The sequence below is a fragment of the Arabidopsis lyrata genome, assembly GCF_000004255.2.
Source record: "Arabidopsis lyrata subsp. lyrata unplaced genomic scaffold ARALYscaffold_3, whole genome shotgun sequence".
Taxonomy (NCBI): domain Eukaryota; kingdom Viridiplantae; phylum Streptophyta; class Magnoliopsida; order Brassicales; family Brassicaceae; genus Arabidopsis; species Arabidopsis lyrata.
In genome coordinates, this window is record NW_003302553.1 from 19,521,848 (window position 1) to 19,537,368 (window position 15,521).

At 39.2% G+C, this 15,521-nt stretch overlaps 3 protein-coding genes across 3 annotated transcripts; 2 read left to right on the forward strand and 1 right to left on the reverse strand.

The window, feature by feature from the left end:
* The first annotated feature begins 1,576 nt into the window (after positions 1–1,576).
* Positions 1,577–3,433, forward strand: LOC9319929. Its single transcript, XM_021031172.1, has 2 exons — positions 1,577–1,764; positions 2,077–3,433. The coding sequence occupies exon 2, from the start codon at positions 2,213–2,215 to the stop codon at positions 3,143–3,145; it is 933 nt and encodes a 310-aa protein (XP_020886831.1). The 5' UTR covers positions 1,577–1,764; positions 2,077–2,212; the 3' UTR covers positions 3,146–3,433.
* Positions 3,412–5,734, reverse strand: LOC9319930 (PXMP2/4 family protein 4). The gene is made up of 4 exons (XM_021031173.1): positions 5,297–5,734; positions 4,544–4,772; positions 3,879–4,003; positions 3,412–3,777 (listed from the first exon to the last, which is right to left on the reverse strand). Exons 1-4 carry the CDS (start codon positions 5,615–5,617, stop codon positions 3,688–3,690), a joined length of 765 nt encoding a protein of 254 aa, XP_020886832.1. The 5' UTR covers positions 5,618–5,734; the 3' UTR covers positions 3,412–3,687.
* Positions 5,735–6,883: 1,149 nt separating this feature from the next.
* LOC9322009 (probable LRR receptor-like serine/threonine-protein kinase At3g47570) lies at positions 6,884–10,244 on the forward strand. Its single transcript, XM_021031164.1, has 2 exons — positions 6,884–9,642; positions 9,739–10,244. Exons 1-2 carry the CDS (start codon positions 8,007–8,009, stop codon positions 10,098–10,100), a joined length of 1,998 nt encoding a protein of 665 aa, XP_020886823.1. The 5' UTR covers positions 6,884–8,006; the 3' UTR covers positions 10,101–10,244.
* Positions 10,245–15,521: the final 5,277 nt, after the last annotated feature.

Here is a 15,521-nt window from a genome sequence, read left to right on the forward strand (position 1 = left end):
AAATTGAGGCTAAATTTGACCATTTTTCAATTTGTACTTCCCTTTTAATAATAAGGGGATCATTTGGCCATTGACCAAATCTATTGACCGCATCGTTCGGAATCGACTCTTAACACTCAAGGAACCGGGTTCAACCATAGTAGAAGACCGGTTACATTTAACATTAAAACCAAAAAGAAAAATATACTTTTTTTTTTGGGTAAGAGAGGGGAAGACAATTGTCTTCCACATTTTATTACGAACTAATTAAAAAGGAATTACAACCGAACATGACGTGGACTTTCTGTCCCAACCGAATCTGCTAGCATAATAGGACGAACAACACTAGGACAAGAATCAAATGAATGAAAACCTAACTGCAACGAGAACGCATAGTTCGCTAATCCGTCTGCAAGACGATTAGCCTCCCTATACACATGAGTAACCCGGACTATCCAGTCCCTTGAGAAAGAGCCATGGCACAAGCGTACCAGGAATGCCAGCGGATGAGCATCACTTATCCCTGACTTTAGAAATCCCACCACCAACTCAGAATCCACCTCCAACTCCACTCGCCTAAAACCTCGCTCCCAAGCGATCAACAGGCCATAGTAGACTCCCCACAACTCCGCCAACGGAGCCGAACATATGCCAATGTGGAGCGCAAATCCACCTAACCAGCGCCCTGCCTCGTCTCTAATAACTCCTCCAGCCGACGCCGGTCCCGGATTACCCCGACTAGCACCATCCGTAGACACTTTAACCCAACCTTCCCCCGGCTTCTTCCATGAGATCATTCTCTCCACTCTACCCGTGGCTTGTGAAGAGACCGTCACCAACTTATGCGCTTCCAAGACCTCCGTAGCTAGAGATGATGATGGTGAGAGAATGATAGCATGTGATGTATGTGAGATATGGCAGCACACAAGATGTTGTGGGATTGATGATACAGATACTTTGCCTCCACTTTTTGTTTGTTCTAATTGTTGTGAAGAATTTGCAGAGCAACAGAAGAAAGTGTTGCAGCCAAAGTATGAGTTTCCAAGTGCAGAGAATGTGTTTCTGATTGAATCAGGTGATGATTACTTTGGAGGAGATGAGAGATCTCTTGGTATGATTTTTCCTGAAGAAAACTTTCTCTTACAAAACCCCTTTTTGGATCAAACATTGTGGATAAATCAATTCTTTTGTAAATGAAACATGATTGTATATGATTTTGTGTTGTTTGATTGTCTCATCAATCTGATACAAAGGGAGAGTTTTTATAATTGTAATATGTTTTAAAAGTCTTTTATTATTATATTATTAAATCTTATGATCTTAAACATGTTCTCCCACTAATCAAACTTTTTAACAAAAGATCTTAACTACTGATCTTACATTTTTTTAACAATATTTTTACTCTAAGAACACCCAAAGGTGATCCCGCATTGAGGATGCCCTAATGCATTCATCTAACTTGAAAAAGAAAATTTAAAAATTAATCCAAGAAACTGAAAAGAACTAAAAAAAAAGAATAAAAAAAATAAGAAGGTAAATTCGCACGTGTGTGACTGACTGTCCAAAGTCCAAACTACGAACATAAAAGAGTTAACGAGGTTCTTATTTCTTCTCTCAACTCTTGTTTGGTCATAGCAATTCGCACGTACGAAACCCAAACACACAAGCGAACTTTCGATAAACAAAAAATCCCTTTAGGGCACAAAACAAAGCGAAGAAACACTTCTTCTTCTTCTTCAACAAAAAAAAACCCCAATTTCGCGGCTAAATCAATCGCTTCTACTGGTACGTACTCACTCTCTGAATTCTCCTTTAATCTTCGATTTATCTTTCTGGGTTTTGTTTCTCTCAATTCAATTTTGATTGATTTGACTGTATAAAGCTTGATACTTTTAAAACTTAAGATCTTCTCAAATTTGTCTTCGTTTTCGCTGTTTTCGATAGCTTATTACCTCGAATTTGTCCGAAATTCCGATCCTTTCAGAAATTTGGGTTTGATTTTACTTTCTTAGTTAGTCAATTTGTTTGAGCTCAGAACTTCTTTCTCTCTTACTTCGATCTCAAGAATTAATGTATGTGTTTGATTTTTGAATTCAGGTGGGTTTTTTTTAGGTCTTGGAATTTGAGAGAAGGAGACCAAATTTTATCTTAGATCTTCTTTAAAGATTGAGAATTTGGATGAAGCTGGATTTGGAAATTTGGATTTAGTTTCAGGTGGAAATTTTGTTGGAAGATGGGTTCAGATCAATGTTTTTCGAGATTGAATACACTTGAGATTAAAGCCCTAATTTATCAGAAAATTGGGTATCAGAGAGCTGATACTTACTTCGGTCAGCTCGGTAACTTCCTTACCTCGAGGATAAGCAAGTCGGAGTTTGATAAGCTATGTAGCAAGACGGTTGGTAGAGAGAACATTTCTCTACATAACCGTTTAGTACGTTCGATTCTCAAGAATGCAAGTGTTGCTAAATCTCCACCACCGAGATATCCGAAGAAATCCGGAAATGCGAATCAAAGTCAGTCTCTTTATGGGGATTCTGCGTTCCCTCCTTCGCCGAGGAAATGCAGGTCGAGGAAATTTAGAGATCGGCCTAGTCCGCTTGGTCCGCTTGGGAAGCCTCAGAGTCTCACTACTACGAATGATGAGTCAATGTCAAAGGCACAAAGACTTCCAATGGAAGTTGTCTCTGTGGAAGAAGGAGAAGAAGTTGAGCAAATGACGGGAAGTCCGAGTGTGCAGAGCAGAAGCCCTTTAACCGCTCCACTTGGCGTTTCTATCCATCTTAAGAGCAGAGCTAGAAAGTCTAGTTTCAGTTCATACAATGGTATCAACCGTGATACTTGTCAAAGCAGCGGCGAGCTACCTGATACAATAACGTTGAGAGCTCGGTTGGAGAGGAAGTTGGAGATGGAAGGGATAAAGTTATCTATGGACTCTGCCAATCTTCTTAATAGTGGATTGAATGCATATATGAGAAGGCTGATCGAGCCTTGTTTGAGTTTAGCCAGTTCTCGGGTGAGAGAGATGAACAGTCAACAAAAGCGAGCGGTGTCTAATGTATCAATGTTGGATTTCCGTGCTGCAATGGAGTTGAATCCCCGGGTTCTTGGAGAGGAATGGCCTATACATCTAGAGAAGATCTGTTACTGTGCTTCCGAAGAGTAAAGTTGTAGAAAAACGCCGTAATTTAGCAATACACCGATATCGTATTTGATTGACAGATTTTATACCTGTACCTGAGATTCTTTCCTTGGATTTGCGTGGAATTGCAATTAGAGATTTCTTGAGGAAGCTTTGAAGGGAAACAAAGATTCTTGGGGTTGTACAAGTTCTGATAGATATAATATAGTTTAAATACCCATTTGTTTAGCAGATATCTGCACTTTTTTTCTGTATTTTTTCCTCATGTCTAATGTAACAAATTTTCCATTAAAGCAAAAGAAAATTTTAGCAGTTCCATGACTCCTTCCTCTTACATTTCATTGAAGCAGAACATAATTCAGACAAATAAAAGGAAACGAAAACTCATTACTTTGTGAAATTAAACATGTCTGACATGACTAGTTCTTCCAAGCTCTTACATTTACCAACCTAATTCTACAGACAGTACAAAATCTCTTGAAGAATGCTAATTGCAGGTTGATGCAGCGAAAACTGAGCACTAAGGGAGGCAATGCTCGAGACGATGTAGAAAATATGTGAGTTTTTCAGCTTGAAATTGCGACTGGTTTTTCACGGTTTGCCATGTAAGTCATGTAGATTGTCCATACATACGAAAACGAGTTGCTTACAAGAGGCTGCGTGGAAATAAAAACAAGAGTAGCGTCAGTGCATCTTGATATACGCAGCAAGAACAGGAAAAGTAAAACGAGTGAAGACGATCGTTAACCAACGTTACCTGTAGATGAACGGGGAAGAATCGGAATGTTATAAAATCACATAGAGGCCAATACATGACACCGTTAAACATCGCAGGGAGTAAGTCCCTTTTCAATCTGGCAAGTATATCTGAACCGCTTTCCCCTGAACAAACAATGCAAAAGTAGTATAGCTTAGAACCTGTTTTAGCGTAATTAAATCACTGAGATACAAAATAAACTCAATCACTGCTATCAAAGGAATATCATTTTATTTTTTAAGACACATCCAAGATTAAGCAAACCTCTGACACCAAGAATTGAACCCAAGAATTCACCATTCAAGAAGCAGAGAAGAAACTTGTTCTGAAACCTATGTGACTAAGAGTAAACTAAGAATAGAAGCTACAATCTGACAGATTTGTTTATTCGAGACTGCGGGTTTCTGCTTATGTAAATAACCAATCAATCACCAGTTATCATTCTCACCACGACACAAACCAGCCACAAGCAAAAATTACTGTAACTGAAGTAATACTGATCTAGTCCAAAAGAATTTCATGTAGATAAGATTCAGAGTTGGATAATACTGTAATCTGGTGACGAATTTTCCACTGAATATAGAACAGCAGAGATTGCAAACAGGTTTGTAAATTTCTTCCTTTCCTAGCACAATTCTCGTTTCAGATATATACAAGAAGCTTACCTTGTAGAGATGCGTTCAATGAGAAGAAAATAACGGTCATGGTAGGCCCGTAGATCGCCTGTCCCATAGCCATTTTCTTAAACGTTGTGATCAAATCTTGTTTAGGAAAGAGTCTTGACATGAAATTGAACCAATAATGAAGTGTTGGACCCAAGACAAATAGACCATATCCTCCCATCCTTGCTGTTCTCACCAAGTCATATGACTCAGAGGAAGTTTTCGAAATTGTCTGTTCGAAAAATAAATCCAAAGTGAACCAATGTCATCCCTTAAAGTCAGTTTTCATAGAGTGAAATGAACAATACATTACAAGGAAATGGCTCAATTCACATCAAACAAGCTAAATCACCATTTCAAGACAGAAAGATTAAGACAAAGTAACCAATGTGACCTCTTATAGTCAGTTCTCATACACTACAAGGAAATGCATCCATTCACGTTAAACAGCTAAATCACCATAGTAATGGGACACTCTTGAAGTAAGACTAGGATGAAGTTTTCGCAATTGTCTCTGTCGAAAGAACAAAGACACAGCTTTGAAAGTCAATTCTCACAGAGTGGTAAGGCTCAAAAACTCAGATGGCTCAATTCACCTTAAACAGTTATATTTAACTGATTTCCTTGTGTTTTATTCCAATAAAAGATCAAACTTTACTCCTCCTAATCAATTGAGCGATAACTAAGGCATAAATTTCAAAAAGCATAAACATTTTTAGCAACCATACTTGGAAAAGGAAACCCATTTTCCAGTACCTGAGAAGACAAGTCGGCGGCAATGTAAATAAGAGAGCAAGTGACACTTTTGGTCACAACTGGGCGTGATTTAACCATACCAAGATACCATCCAACGAACCCAACTTTCGAAATCGACGCAGATGAAGAAGAAGAAGAAGAAGAAGAAGAAGAGAAACCCAAAGAAGGAGAAGGTGAGACTCCTGTTTCTTTTGCTCTCCGGAAATAAGGTCTCGATTGAGCAACTCCGGTCTTACCATACCGGTCTGTTGACGCCGCCGTGTTCCTCCGTATGAGCCGGGCGGTGTCGACGGCCACGTGCCTGAACAATGCTCTGCTCATTCTGGCTTCCGAGATTTTAGGGGTTGTTGTTGTTGTTGTTCAGGTATTAGGAAGCTTTGATGATGACTGCAAAAAGTTGATGGATTTTTCCAGTTTCTTCCATTAGTTGAGAAAATATCAAAAAGCTGTTCAATTTTAGTCGGTTTAGCTAAACCGCTAAAATGGATCAAAATCAAATTTTGTTTGTAAAATTTATAATTGTTTTCTGTCATTATAATATTTTATTAATTTATCATTTTTCAAACATTAATTTTTTTTATAATCAATATTTTTTTTAGAACTAGGTAATATTTAATGAAGCAATTATTCCGTTTAGAACCGTTCACAATTTTTTTTTATAGAGATTTTTATCGGGGATTTCATAACAAGTTATATCAAAGTTATCTAGTGTTTTTTTGCATTGGATGTAGGGGTTTTTTGTCTATGGTGTTGTGGTGTGTTTTCTTCGTTTGAATACGGCTTGGTTTGCAAAGCGTTACGTTTCAGTGAGGGCACGAGGTTGAATAGAGGCAGATTCGTCTAGTTGTTTTTTTCAATCCCGTGGGAGATGGTTCGACTAGCTTCTTGCTCGGGGAATGGTGGTCAGAGGCGGATTCTCTAGCTATCCGTAGATGCTCCCGTGCCGCCGGATGCGGTTAAGCCTCTCTAGCGATTCCGTGTTTGCGTTAGTCCTCGGAGAAGCTGTAGGCGGTCTTTTCTTGGAGGTTTTGAGGATGTGCCTCTAGAAGAAAGGTTTGCTCGTGGTAACGACGATGAGGATTCGAGTTCTTTGGAGCTGAGACAATCACGCAAATATCCGAGCTTTGCGGTTCAAAATCGGTGTTTCCTCTTCATAACTCGGCCGTTTGTTTCACTTTGTTTTCTTATCGTGATTTCTCTTGTATTCGTAGTTCTTTTAGTCGTAGTTTTTTGGTCTTTATACTTTCATTGTTTTCTTTGTATTATTTGTATCAAACTTGAAAACGGTATAAATACTTAACATTGATACCAAAAAAAAAATGTGTACAATATTGGTTGGCTAGCTAGGAGTATCAACTACTGATATAATGGTCCGATTAAGGAGTATTCAAATTGAACTGTAATTATGCTATTGTTCAAAATTGGAGTAATCTGAAAACTATGTAGATGACAAACATACCTCGCCTTCAAATATTTCTTGGTATAATAACCATAACAACGGTGGTTGTTATTAGTGTTAATAAATTGCAACTGATGGCTAGAGTTTTGCATTATTATCACTTCAAGTTGCATAAATTGCTTCGTCCCTTATATTATTCTGTTCACTTTCCTGCAAAATTTTGGAAGCACCACAAGTCCACAAGCTCTTAACCAAGAAAAACTTTTTTAAAAAAAGAGAGAAGCATGAGATTGTTTCTTTTGGTTTCTTTCTTTGCTTATATGTTACTTAAAGCATATGGTTTTACCGCTGAAACTGATAGGCAATCATTGTTGGAGTTCAAGTCTCAAGTTTCTGAAGGTAAACGAGTTGTCTTGTCCTCATGGAATAACTCATTCCCACACTGCAATTGGAAGGGTGTTAAATGTGGCAGCAAACACAAGAGAGTTATTAGTTTGGACCTCAATGGATTGCAATTGGGAGGGGTGATATCACCATCTATTGGTAATCTCTCGTTTCTGATATCACTTGATCTATCTAATAACACTTTTGGTGGTACCATCCCTGAAGAGGTAGGAAACTTGTTTAGACTTAAATACTTGTATATGGCCTCAAATGTTCTTGGAGGAAGAATTCCAGTTAGTCTATCTAACTGCTCTAGATTGTTGATCCTTATTTTGATTAAAAATCATCTTGGAGGAGGTGTTCCTTCAGAACTAGGGTCATTGACGAACCTTGGTATTTTATATCTTGGTCGAAACAACCTGAAAGGGAAGCTCCCGGCCTCTATTGGAAACTTGACATCCCTTAGATACCTTGGCTTTGGGGTTAACTATATAGAAGGAGAGGTTCCAGATAGTATGTCTAAGTTGACTCAATTGTTGCGTCTTCATTTAGGATCCAACATATTTTCAGGTGTTTTTCCTTCTTGTATCTACAATTTATCCTCACTTGAGTATTTATACCTCTTTGATAATGGTTTCTCTGGTAGCATGAGGTCTGATTTTGGGAGCCTGCTACCAAATCTTCAAGATTTAAATATGGGAAGGAATTATTACACAGGAGTCATTCCTACAACACTTTCCAATGTCTCGACTCTTCAACGCTTGGTAATGGAAGGAAACGATTTGACGGGTAGTATTCCTCATGGTTTTGGAAAAATACCGCGTTTGCGAATCCTAAGTTTAAATCAAAATTCTTTGGGAAGTCAATCTTTTGGTGATCTTGAGTTTCTTGGGTCTTTGACTAACTGCACCCAACTAGAAACTTTATATGTTGGTGAAAATAGATTGGCGGGTGTCCATTGCCAATCTGTCCAGGAGCCTCATCAATATATACCTTGCAATGAATCACATCTCTGGAAACATTCCTCATGACATTGGGAATCTCGTAAGCCTACGGTCACTTGATTTGGGAGATAATATGTTGACTGGACTACTTCCAACCTCTATTGGTAAGCTTTCAGAACTTGGGGTATTAAGTCTCTACTCAAATAGAATTTCAAGAGAGATACCATCCTCTATTGGTAACATCACTGGGTTAGTACACCTTTATTTGTTCAACAATAGTTTTGAAGGAACTATTCCTCCTAGTCTTGGTAACTGCAGTTACTTGCTAGAATTGTGGATTGCGTATAATAAGTTGAGTGGGATTATACCTCGGGAAATTATGCAAATCCCAAACCTTGTAAAGTTAATCATAGAAGGTAATTCTTTGATCGGCTCTCTACCAAATGATGTTGGAAGACTACAGTATCTTGTTCTACTTAAAGTTGGTAATAATAACTTATCAGGACAACTCCCACAAACATTGGGACAATGTATCTCGTTGGAAGTTATTTATCTACAAGGAAATTCTTTCGTGGGAGCTATTCCAGATATAAAAGCGTTGATGGGTGTAAAAAGAGTTGATTTGTCGAACAATAATCTCTCTGGAAGCATACCTCGATATCTTGGACACTTTCCATCGTTGGAGTATCTCAATCTATCTGTTAACAAGTTTGAGGGAAGGGTGCCAACAGAAGGAAAATTTCAGAATGCTACTATAGTTTCAGTATTTGGAAACAAAGATTTATGTGGAGGCATCCAGGAATTGAATATAAAGCCGTGCCCCTCGAAAGCACCACCAATGGGGACAAATCATTCCTCTCATCTAAAGAAAGTCGCAATTGGAGTAGGTGTAGGCATAGCTTTGCTTTTGTTGTTGGTTATGGCTTCATATTCTCTATGTTTGCTTGGAAAAAGAAAGAAGAATCTACAGACCAATAATCCAACTCCTTCGACTTTGGAGGCATTCCATGAAAAGATAAGTTATGGAGATCTCCGAAATGCTACAGATGGATTTTCTTCGACCAATTTGATTGGATCAGGTAGTTTTGGTACTGTTTTAAAAGCATTGCTCCCAATAGAGAACAAGGTTGTTGCTGTGAAAGTTTTAAACCTACAGAAACGTGGAGCCATGAAGAGCTTTATGGCAGAGTGTGAATCCTTGAAGGATATAAGGCATCGTAATCTTGTGAAACTATTGTCGGCTTGCTCGAGTATTGATTTCCAAGGAAACGAATTCAGAGCTCTCATATATGAGTTTATGACTAATGGAAGCTTGGATATGTGGCTGCACCCAGAGGAAGTTGAAGAGATTCGAAGGCCCTCAAGAACTTTGACACTTCTTGAAAGACTTAGCATTTCCATAGATGTGGCTTCTGTTTTGGACTATCTTCATGTTTATTGCCATGAACCCATAGCTCATTGCGATCTCAAGCCAAGCAACGTCCTTCTAGACAATGATCTAACCGCCCATATTAGTGATTTTGGTCTTGCTAGAATTCTCCTCAAATTCGACAAAGACTCCTTCCTCAACCAACTTAGCTCGGCCGGAGTTAGAGGAACCATCGGCTATGCCGCACCAGGTAAAATATCTATCACAGAATTTTCTATTAAAAAAATTAGTACATTTGTTTTTCATTACCATCTTTTTGTCGTTGTTTCTGTGTACTATGGTGCAGAATATGGAATTGGAGGACAGCCATCAATACATGGTGATGTGTATAGCTTTGGGGTTCTTATTTTGGAAATTTTTACTGGAAAAACACCAACCAATGTGTTATTTGAGGGGACTTATACACTACACAACTACGTCAAGTTGGCGTTGCCAAAGGGAGTGTTGGACATTGTAGACAAATCGATTCTTCATTGTGGTCTCAGAGTCGGTTTTCCTGTTGCTGAGTGCTTGACGCTTGTTTTAGAGTTGGGACTTAGGTGTTGTGAAGAATCTCCGACGAACCGTTTGGCAACAAGTGAAGCCGCAAAAGAGTTAATCTCAATTAAAGAGAAATTCTTTAACACCAAAAGAACAGCCAGACGCTGAAACGTTTATGGTTTCATCAACAAACCTTGCGACCCACTTCAAAGGCGTAATCTATGAGGCCTATATCTGTGATTTGTTTTTTTTCTTTCTTATCCTCTGTTTAGGCTATGTTATCTATAGAAAAGATTATTGCGTTACAAGCTTTACATTACACTACAAGAAAACATGGATTTAGCGACTACACTAATAGTAACAAAATCGTCGCTAAATACATAATTACGATTGTTTGGCGACTAAAACACGTAGTCGCTGAACCTTGCGTCGCTAAATTAATATGTCGCATAACAGTCGCTATTTGGCGACTAATAGGCGACCATTATTTGCAGTCGCTATTCAGTCATCACACAGTCGCTAAGTTTGCGACTCTTTTGGCGACTGTTTTGTGACGAATCTAGCGACTGTTATGTCACTACATGGCGACTATTTTCTAAATGTTTTGGTAACTGAATTGATACTACTTTGCGACTGATTATTATCGATTTAGAATGCTAATTTTGGAAGAATATATTGTTGCTAGTTTGATTGTTATTACCAATTTATAAGCAAAAAAGACTTCTATTTAAAACATAAGAACATTGTAAAATAAAACACAACATAAACATACATTATAAACATAAGAACCAAGTTCAAGTAACCAAACAACTTACACAAGTTTTCAAACCAACACAAATGTTTTCAAGTTCAGAGAAGGAGGGAAAGTTTAGAGAAGGAGGGACCTATGGTTGTTGAGCAGTAGGAATAGCAGCAGTAGTAGCAGCAGTCGTGGCAGCAGCAGTGGCAGCAGTCGTGGCAGCAGTAGTGGTATCAGTGGCAGCAGATTGAGACTTGAGGAAGGCCATAAACTTTGGGTCAGTCTCGCTCAAATACTTCTTCACCATCGCCAAATGCTTGATCTCAGCTGCTTGCTCAGCTGCGACCCGCAAAGCCTCTGCTTCACGTTCTGCTTGGAGCGCTGCTTGTTCCTCTATCTTCCGGTTAGCATCCTCAAGCTGTGATTGGAGTGTTGTGAAAGAAGAACTGCTTCCTGGGTACTTGCGCTTCCCGTTGATGTAAACCCCGAGGCTGCCAACACCAAAGTATTCTCCTCTGTCGTTTGTGACAGTAGACTGCATACCAAAAGAAAGAGTATTACACAGTTAGACTGCATAACAAAAGCAACCATAAATAACAGACTATTTACCTGAAGGAAGATCTCATCATCCTCCTCTTGAGATAGCTCAGATCGTCGCGAAGTCCCATCTGCTTGTTCATCATTCTCTTGAAGGGCAGCCAACTTAGCTGCCTTGTTCTTGAGATATGTTTCATGGACTTCCTGCGCCTTCCTATCCACAAAAGTCCCATCCTTCTTGGTATGAGTCCTGATGAAAACTTCACCAATAGTAGGAGGTCTTCCCAATTCAACTTCCTGAAACAAAGTAAATATATAGGTCAGAATGTAACTAAGTAATCTAAAACTAAAACAAAGTAAATAGGTCAGAATGTACCATCTCTTGCTCTATTTGTAAAAACGACTTTGGACCAGAAACATGCTTGTGAGGACCAAGACCATTACGGTCAGACATCCTAGCTGCTGATGTGGTTGAACTCTTTGCTAATGCTTCTTCAGTGTCCCAATAGGCACACATCTCTATCCAAAGTGTTTTCTCGATCCAATAAGGCCTCTCTCGTTTTGAACATGCCTTGCTAACCATGTCTTTCATCCGCAGCTGACAAATCTTGTAGAATTTAGCTTCAACAACACCTGTTACTGAGGGATGCCAGGTGTGTAGTTTCTACAAAACAATAGTAGAGTTTGGTGTTAGTGATCAAAAAACAAAACAAAAGTGTAATTACATAAGTATAAGAGGAGACAGAATTTTACCGCGAATTCGAGGAAGTATCTTTCTCTTCTACCAGTAGGCACACAGCTCCAACTGTAATATGGCCCATCAAACTTGTTTGTGAAACATTTAGTGATCTTCCGGGTCAGCTTTCCATTGTCCTTACCAAACCTACAATCACATAAACCAGTTAGCTTTGATACCATCCATAATCTATAAACAAGTAGACCTAATCAAATACAAGCAGACTCTAACTCAAATTATACAACCAGACTCTACTTAAGTTATACAAGCAGACCAATAAAGCTAATACTATATACTAACAGACTCTAACTCAAACTATACAAGCAGACCAATACAAACATAATCTATATACTAACAGACTCTAACTCAAACTATACAAGCAGACCAATATATAAACTAACTCTTAACAAGCAGACCTATATACAAGCAAACCTAACAGACTATAAGACCAAAACATGCAGACCAATAAGAAGACTCTACTTAAGTATTGAAAATGTTTACCAAGCTAACCTATTTACCTAATCTATATACAATCAGACCTATATACAATCAAAATTAAAAATGTTTACCAAGTGGTTTCAGGCTCGAGGTTGGGAGAGATGACGGTGGTGTACTTCTCACGGCCTGGGATGAGAAGTGTAGCATGTAAATCCGCGAGGACATCTTCTGGGAGTGTTGAATCCCTCAACACATCTTCTTCAGATTCACCTTCAGCTTCCTCATCTTCAGATTCCTCGTGTGAGTTTTGAGCCTGAGAACTATGATGCGATACAGAGGCTCGAGGTTGAGGAGAAGGTCTTTGTTGACGAGATGGTATTTGTCGATTCGACGCTGCAGGCTGAGTCGACGCTGGAGGTTGAACCGGCGCAGGAGGTTGAACCGGCGCAGGAGGTTGATTCGACCGAGAAGCTAGACGATGAATAGATCCTACAGAGCCTCATCCTTGAACAGATCCAGACCCTCGAACTTGAGTAGATCCAGATGCCCGAAATGGATACGACCCAGAGCCTCGAGGAGAATCATCGCCGGACTGGAACAGCTGCGTCGGAGGAGGATAGTCTCTATGAGTCGGAGGCTGAGACTCTAGGGCTACATGATTTACCGGACTTTGCTGAGTCTCTGGGGCTTCAGGATTCGCCGGAGTGAAGGTATACTGGCTAGGAAGAGTACTGGGTCTTCGATTTGACGTCCAAGAAGCAGTGGGTCGATTGGCGACAGGTCGATTTGGGGAAACCTTCGGAGCCCTTCCTCCTCCTCCTCTTCCTCTCTTACTTTTTCCACCACGAGGAGCCATCGAGAGAGATACAAAAAAGGATTAAGAAGATGAAGGATTGATAGGATTTAGAGAAGAATTGAGGGGAATTAGGGTTCTTCAGTGAAGAATTACTCGTCTGCGAAGGGAAAAGAGGATTAGGGTTTTCTGCGAAGGGAAAACGAGATATATACTTGGGCTTATGGGCTAATGTTACTGGGTCGTTGGGCTTCTTGGCCCAATTTGAATGTCCAACTAGAATTACGCAGTCGCTAATTCGTATCCACTGAGTCGCTCCAGTTGGCGACTAAATATTCGGTAACTAATCCGTCGCCATATTTAGCGACTATATAACGACAATATAAATCAGTCTCATATTAGATACTAATTAGCGACTATCGTATTTTGGTTCATATTTAGTCGCCAAAACGTAGCTAAACGGTCACTAGCTGTAGCGACTGCAAAATTAGTCGCCGAATTAAGTCGCTAATCCCATGTTTTCTTGTAGTGATATTTTTCTGGGGCTAATAATATAATGTGTAAGTGTAACTAGAAGCACAAATGGGCTAATCTATGGTTTATTAATTGTTGTTGAGCACATGTTTCGGTTTTTGTGAACCGTCAATGCGAGCTCAAGAACTTCGACGATGACAATAATAGAAATGCAACCATTTTAAACAAGATGGTAAAAACCTCGTAAAGATGTTATAATATTTCTATGTTTCAGTTTGAGCTTAAAGAATTGAATTTGCAACGGAAAGATAAAGCAGTGAGTGGGCCTTGGATAAGAAGTCTAAAAAAACTTTGAACAACTCAAAGTCCTTTGATGGCTTTAAGATAGGCAGGGATACTTTCCTCAACGACAAGGTCTCAGGCTTTCATCAAAACCGGATCTTGGTAAATCCAACAAAATCTTGTTTTAGAAAAATTAACTTCATTTGTGGATTTTCTTCTATGGATAGATAGATAGAATCATAGAAGAAGAAGAGTCAAAATTGTCTTCATTTAAAGTTTATGATATATTAACAAAATTTTCTAAAATCTAGCTAAACTTTTAATTCGAAATCCAAAAACTAGACTTTAAAAGATACATTGAGCAATGTCGTTCTCCATAGTCATCGGTCTTATGCTTAGGTTAAGTCCTTATTTGAAGCTAAGCTTAAGAGTTAAGAATGGACCATAGAGAGTATGAAGAGCCTGCATGTACAGAGAGTGACTTTTGGTGCCACTACAATGGAGATAATTAAAGCGCTTCATAAAAATTGAGATTCAACAATCAGAAATTAAAAACGAAAAACAAAACATCAGGCGCATGGGTTTAAAATAGACATACTATGGGATAAAATTTATCATTGTCTTGGGCTTAGACTCATAATACCGAAAATTTTATTTCATCTAGATCTATTGTCTCTCACCTAATTATCTTTTTATATTTCAGGATAATCCCTTTTATTGTGCTTCAGCAATGGGAAAAATTTTCAAGAGAGGATTTTCTTACTTATATAGACTTGTGGGTTCAAATTAAGGTGATACCTCTATTATATGTATAGGAGAGCACAGTCAGGTTTATTGCAAATACTCTAGGTGCTGTTGTTACTCTGGATTTCAATGAAGAAACTACCACACAGATTAACTTTCTTTGAGTCAAGATCAGACTTGATATTACTAAGCGACTGCGTTTCTTTAGAAGGGTGCGTTTTGAGTCTAGAGAAGTGCCATGGTTGGCTTTTAGTATCAAAAGCTCAAGAGAGTTTTCACTAACCGATGTCGTATGAATCACCAGGCCAGTCACTGCCGGTATTTAGCTCCTCCAGTTGTCCTGGATGATGAATTAGATGTGTTGGTGGTTCCTGTGTGGCAGGAAGGTGAAGGTTCCAACAATATCAATCGACGTGAACATGAGAATAATTCCCTGAGTTCTAATATCTCGTCGTATACGCCAATTTCCCAGGCTCCTTTGCCTGCTTCCCCTGTTTTGAACTAGGATGAATATACTGCAGTTTACCACTCTCAGAGACTCTCATCCTCAAATTCCCAGTCGATTCTGGTCGAGGACACCGAAGATTCGTGGTGGTTCGTCTCACGGCTCGTCCGTCCATGGTGGCTGTTACAGCTTGCGGCGAAAGTGGAGGAGCAGAATGGTGGGTGTGTTCTACTAGTCAAGGCGATTAACTGTGGATGTTTTCGGATTCTAGAGGGTTGATCTTGTTCTGTGGCTAATCTGGATTTGGTTGAGCTTCAATCCCTCTTTAGCTTTCGAGATTTTGCATTCGCCTAACCGGATTAAGGTGGTTAGGTCACGGTTGAGGCTCGCTGATGGTTGGC

Coding starts and splice junctions, on each gene's coding strand:
- LOC9319929 (XM_021031172.1), top strand. CDS start 2,213: ATGGGTTCAGATCAATGTTTTTCGAGATTGAATACACTTGAGATTAAA.
- LOC9319930 (XM_021031173.1), bottom strand. CDS start 5,617: ATGAGCAGAGCATTGTTCAGGCACGTGGCCGTCGACACCGCCCGGCTC. Junction 4,004..4,543: donor ATTGAACGCATCTCTACAAG/GTAAGCTTCTTG, acceptor TTGTTTGTTCAG/GGGAAAGCGGTTCAGATATA. Junction 3,778..3,878: donor TCTTCCCCGTTCATCTACAG/GTAACGTTGGTT, acceptor ATTTCCACGCAG/CCTCTTGTAAGCAACTCGTT.
- LOC9322009 (XM_021031164.1), top strand. CDS start 8,007: ATGTTGGTGAAAATAGATTGGCGGGTGTCCATTGCCAATCTGTCCAGG. Junction 9,643..9,738: donor CATCGGCTATGCCGCACCAG/GTAAAATATCTA, acceptor ACTATGGTGCAG/AATATGGAATTGGAGGACAG.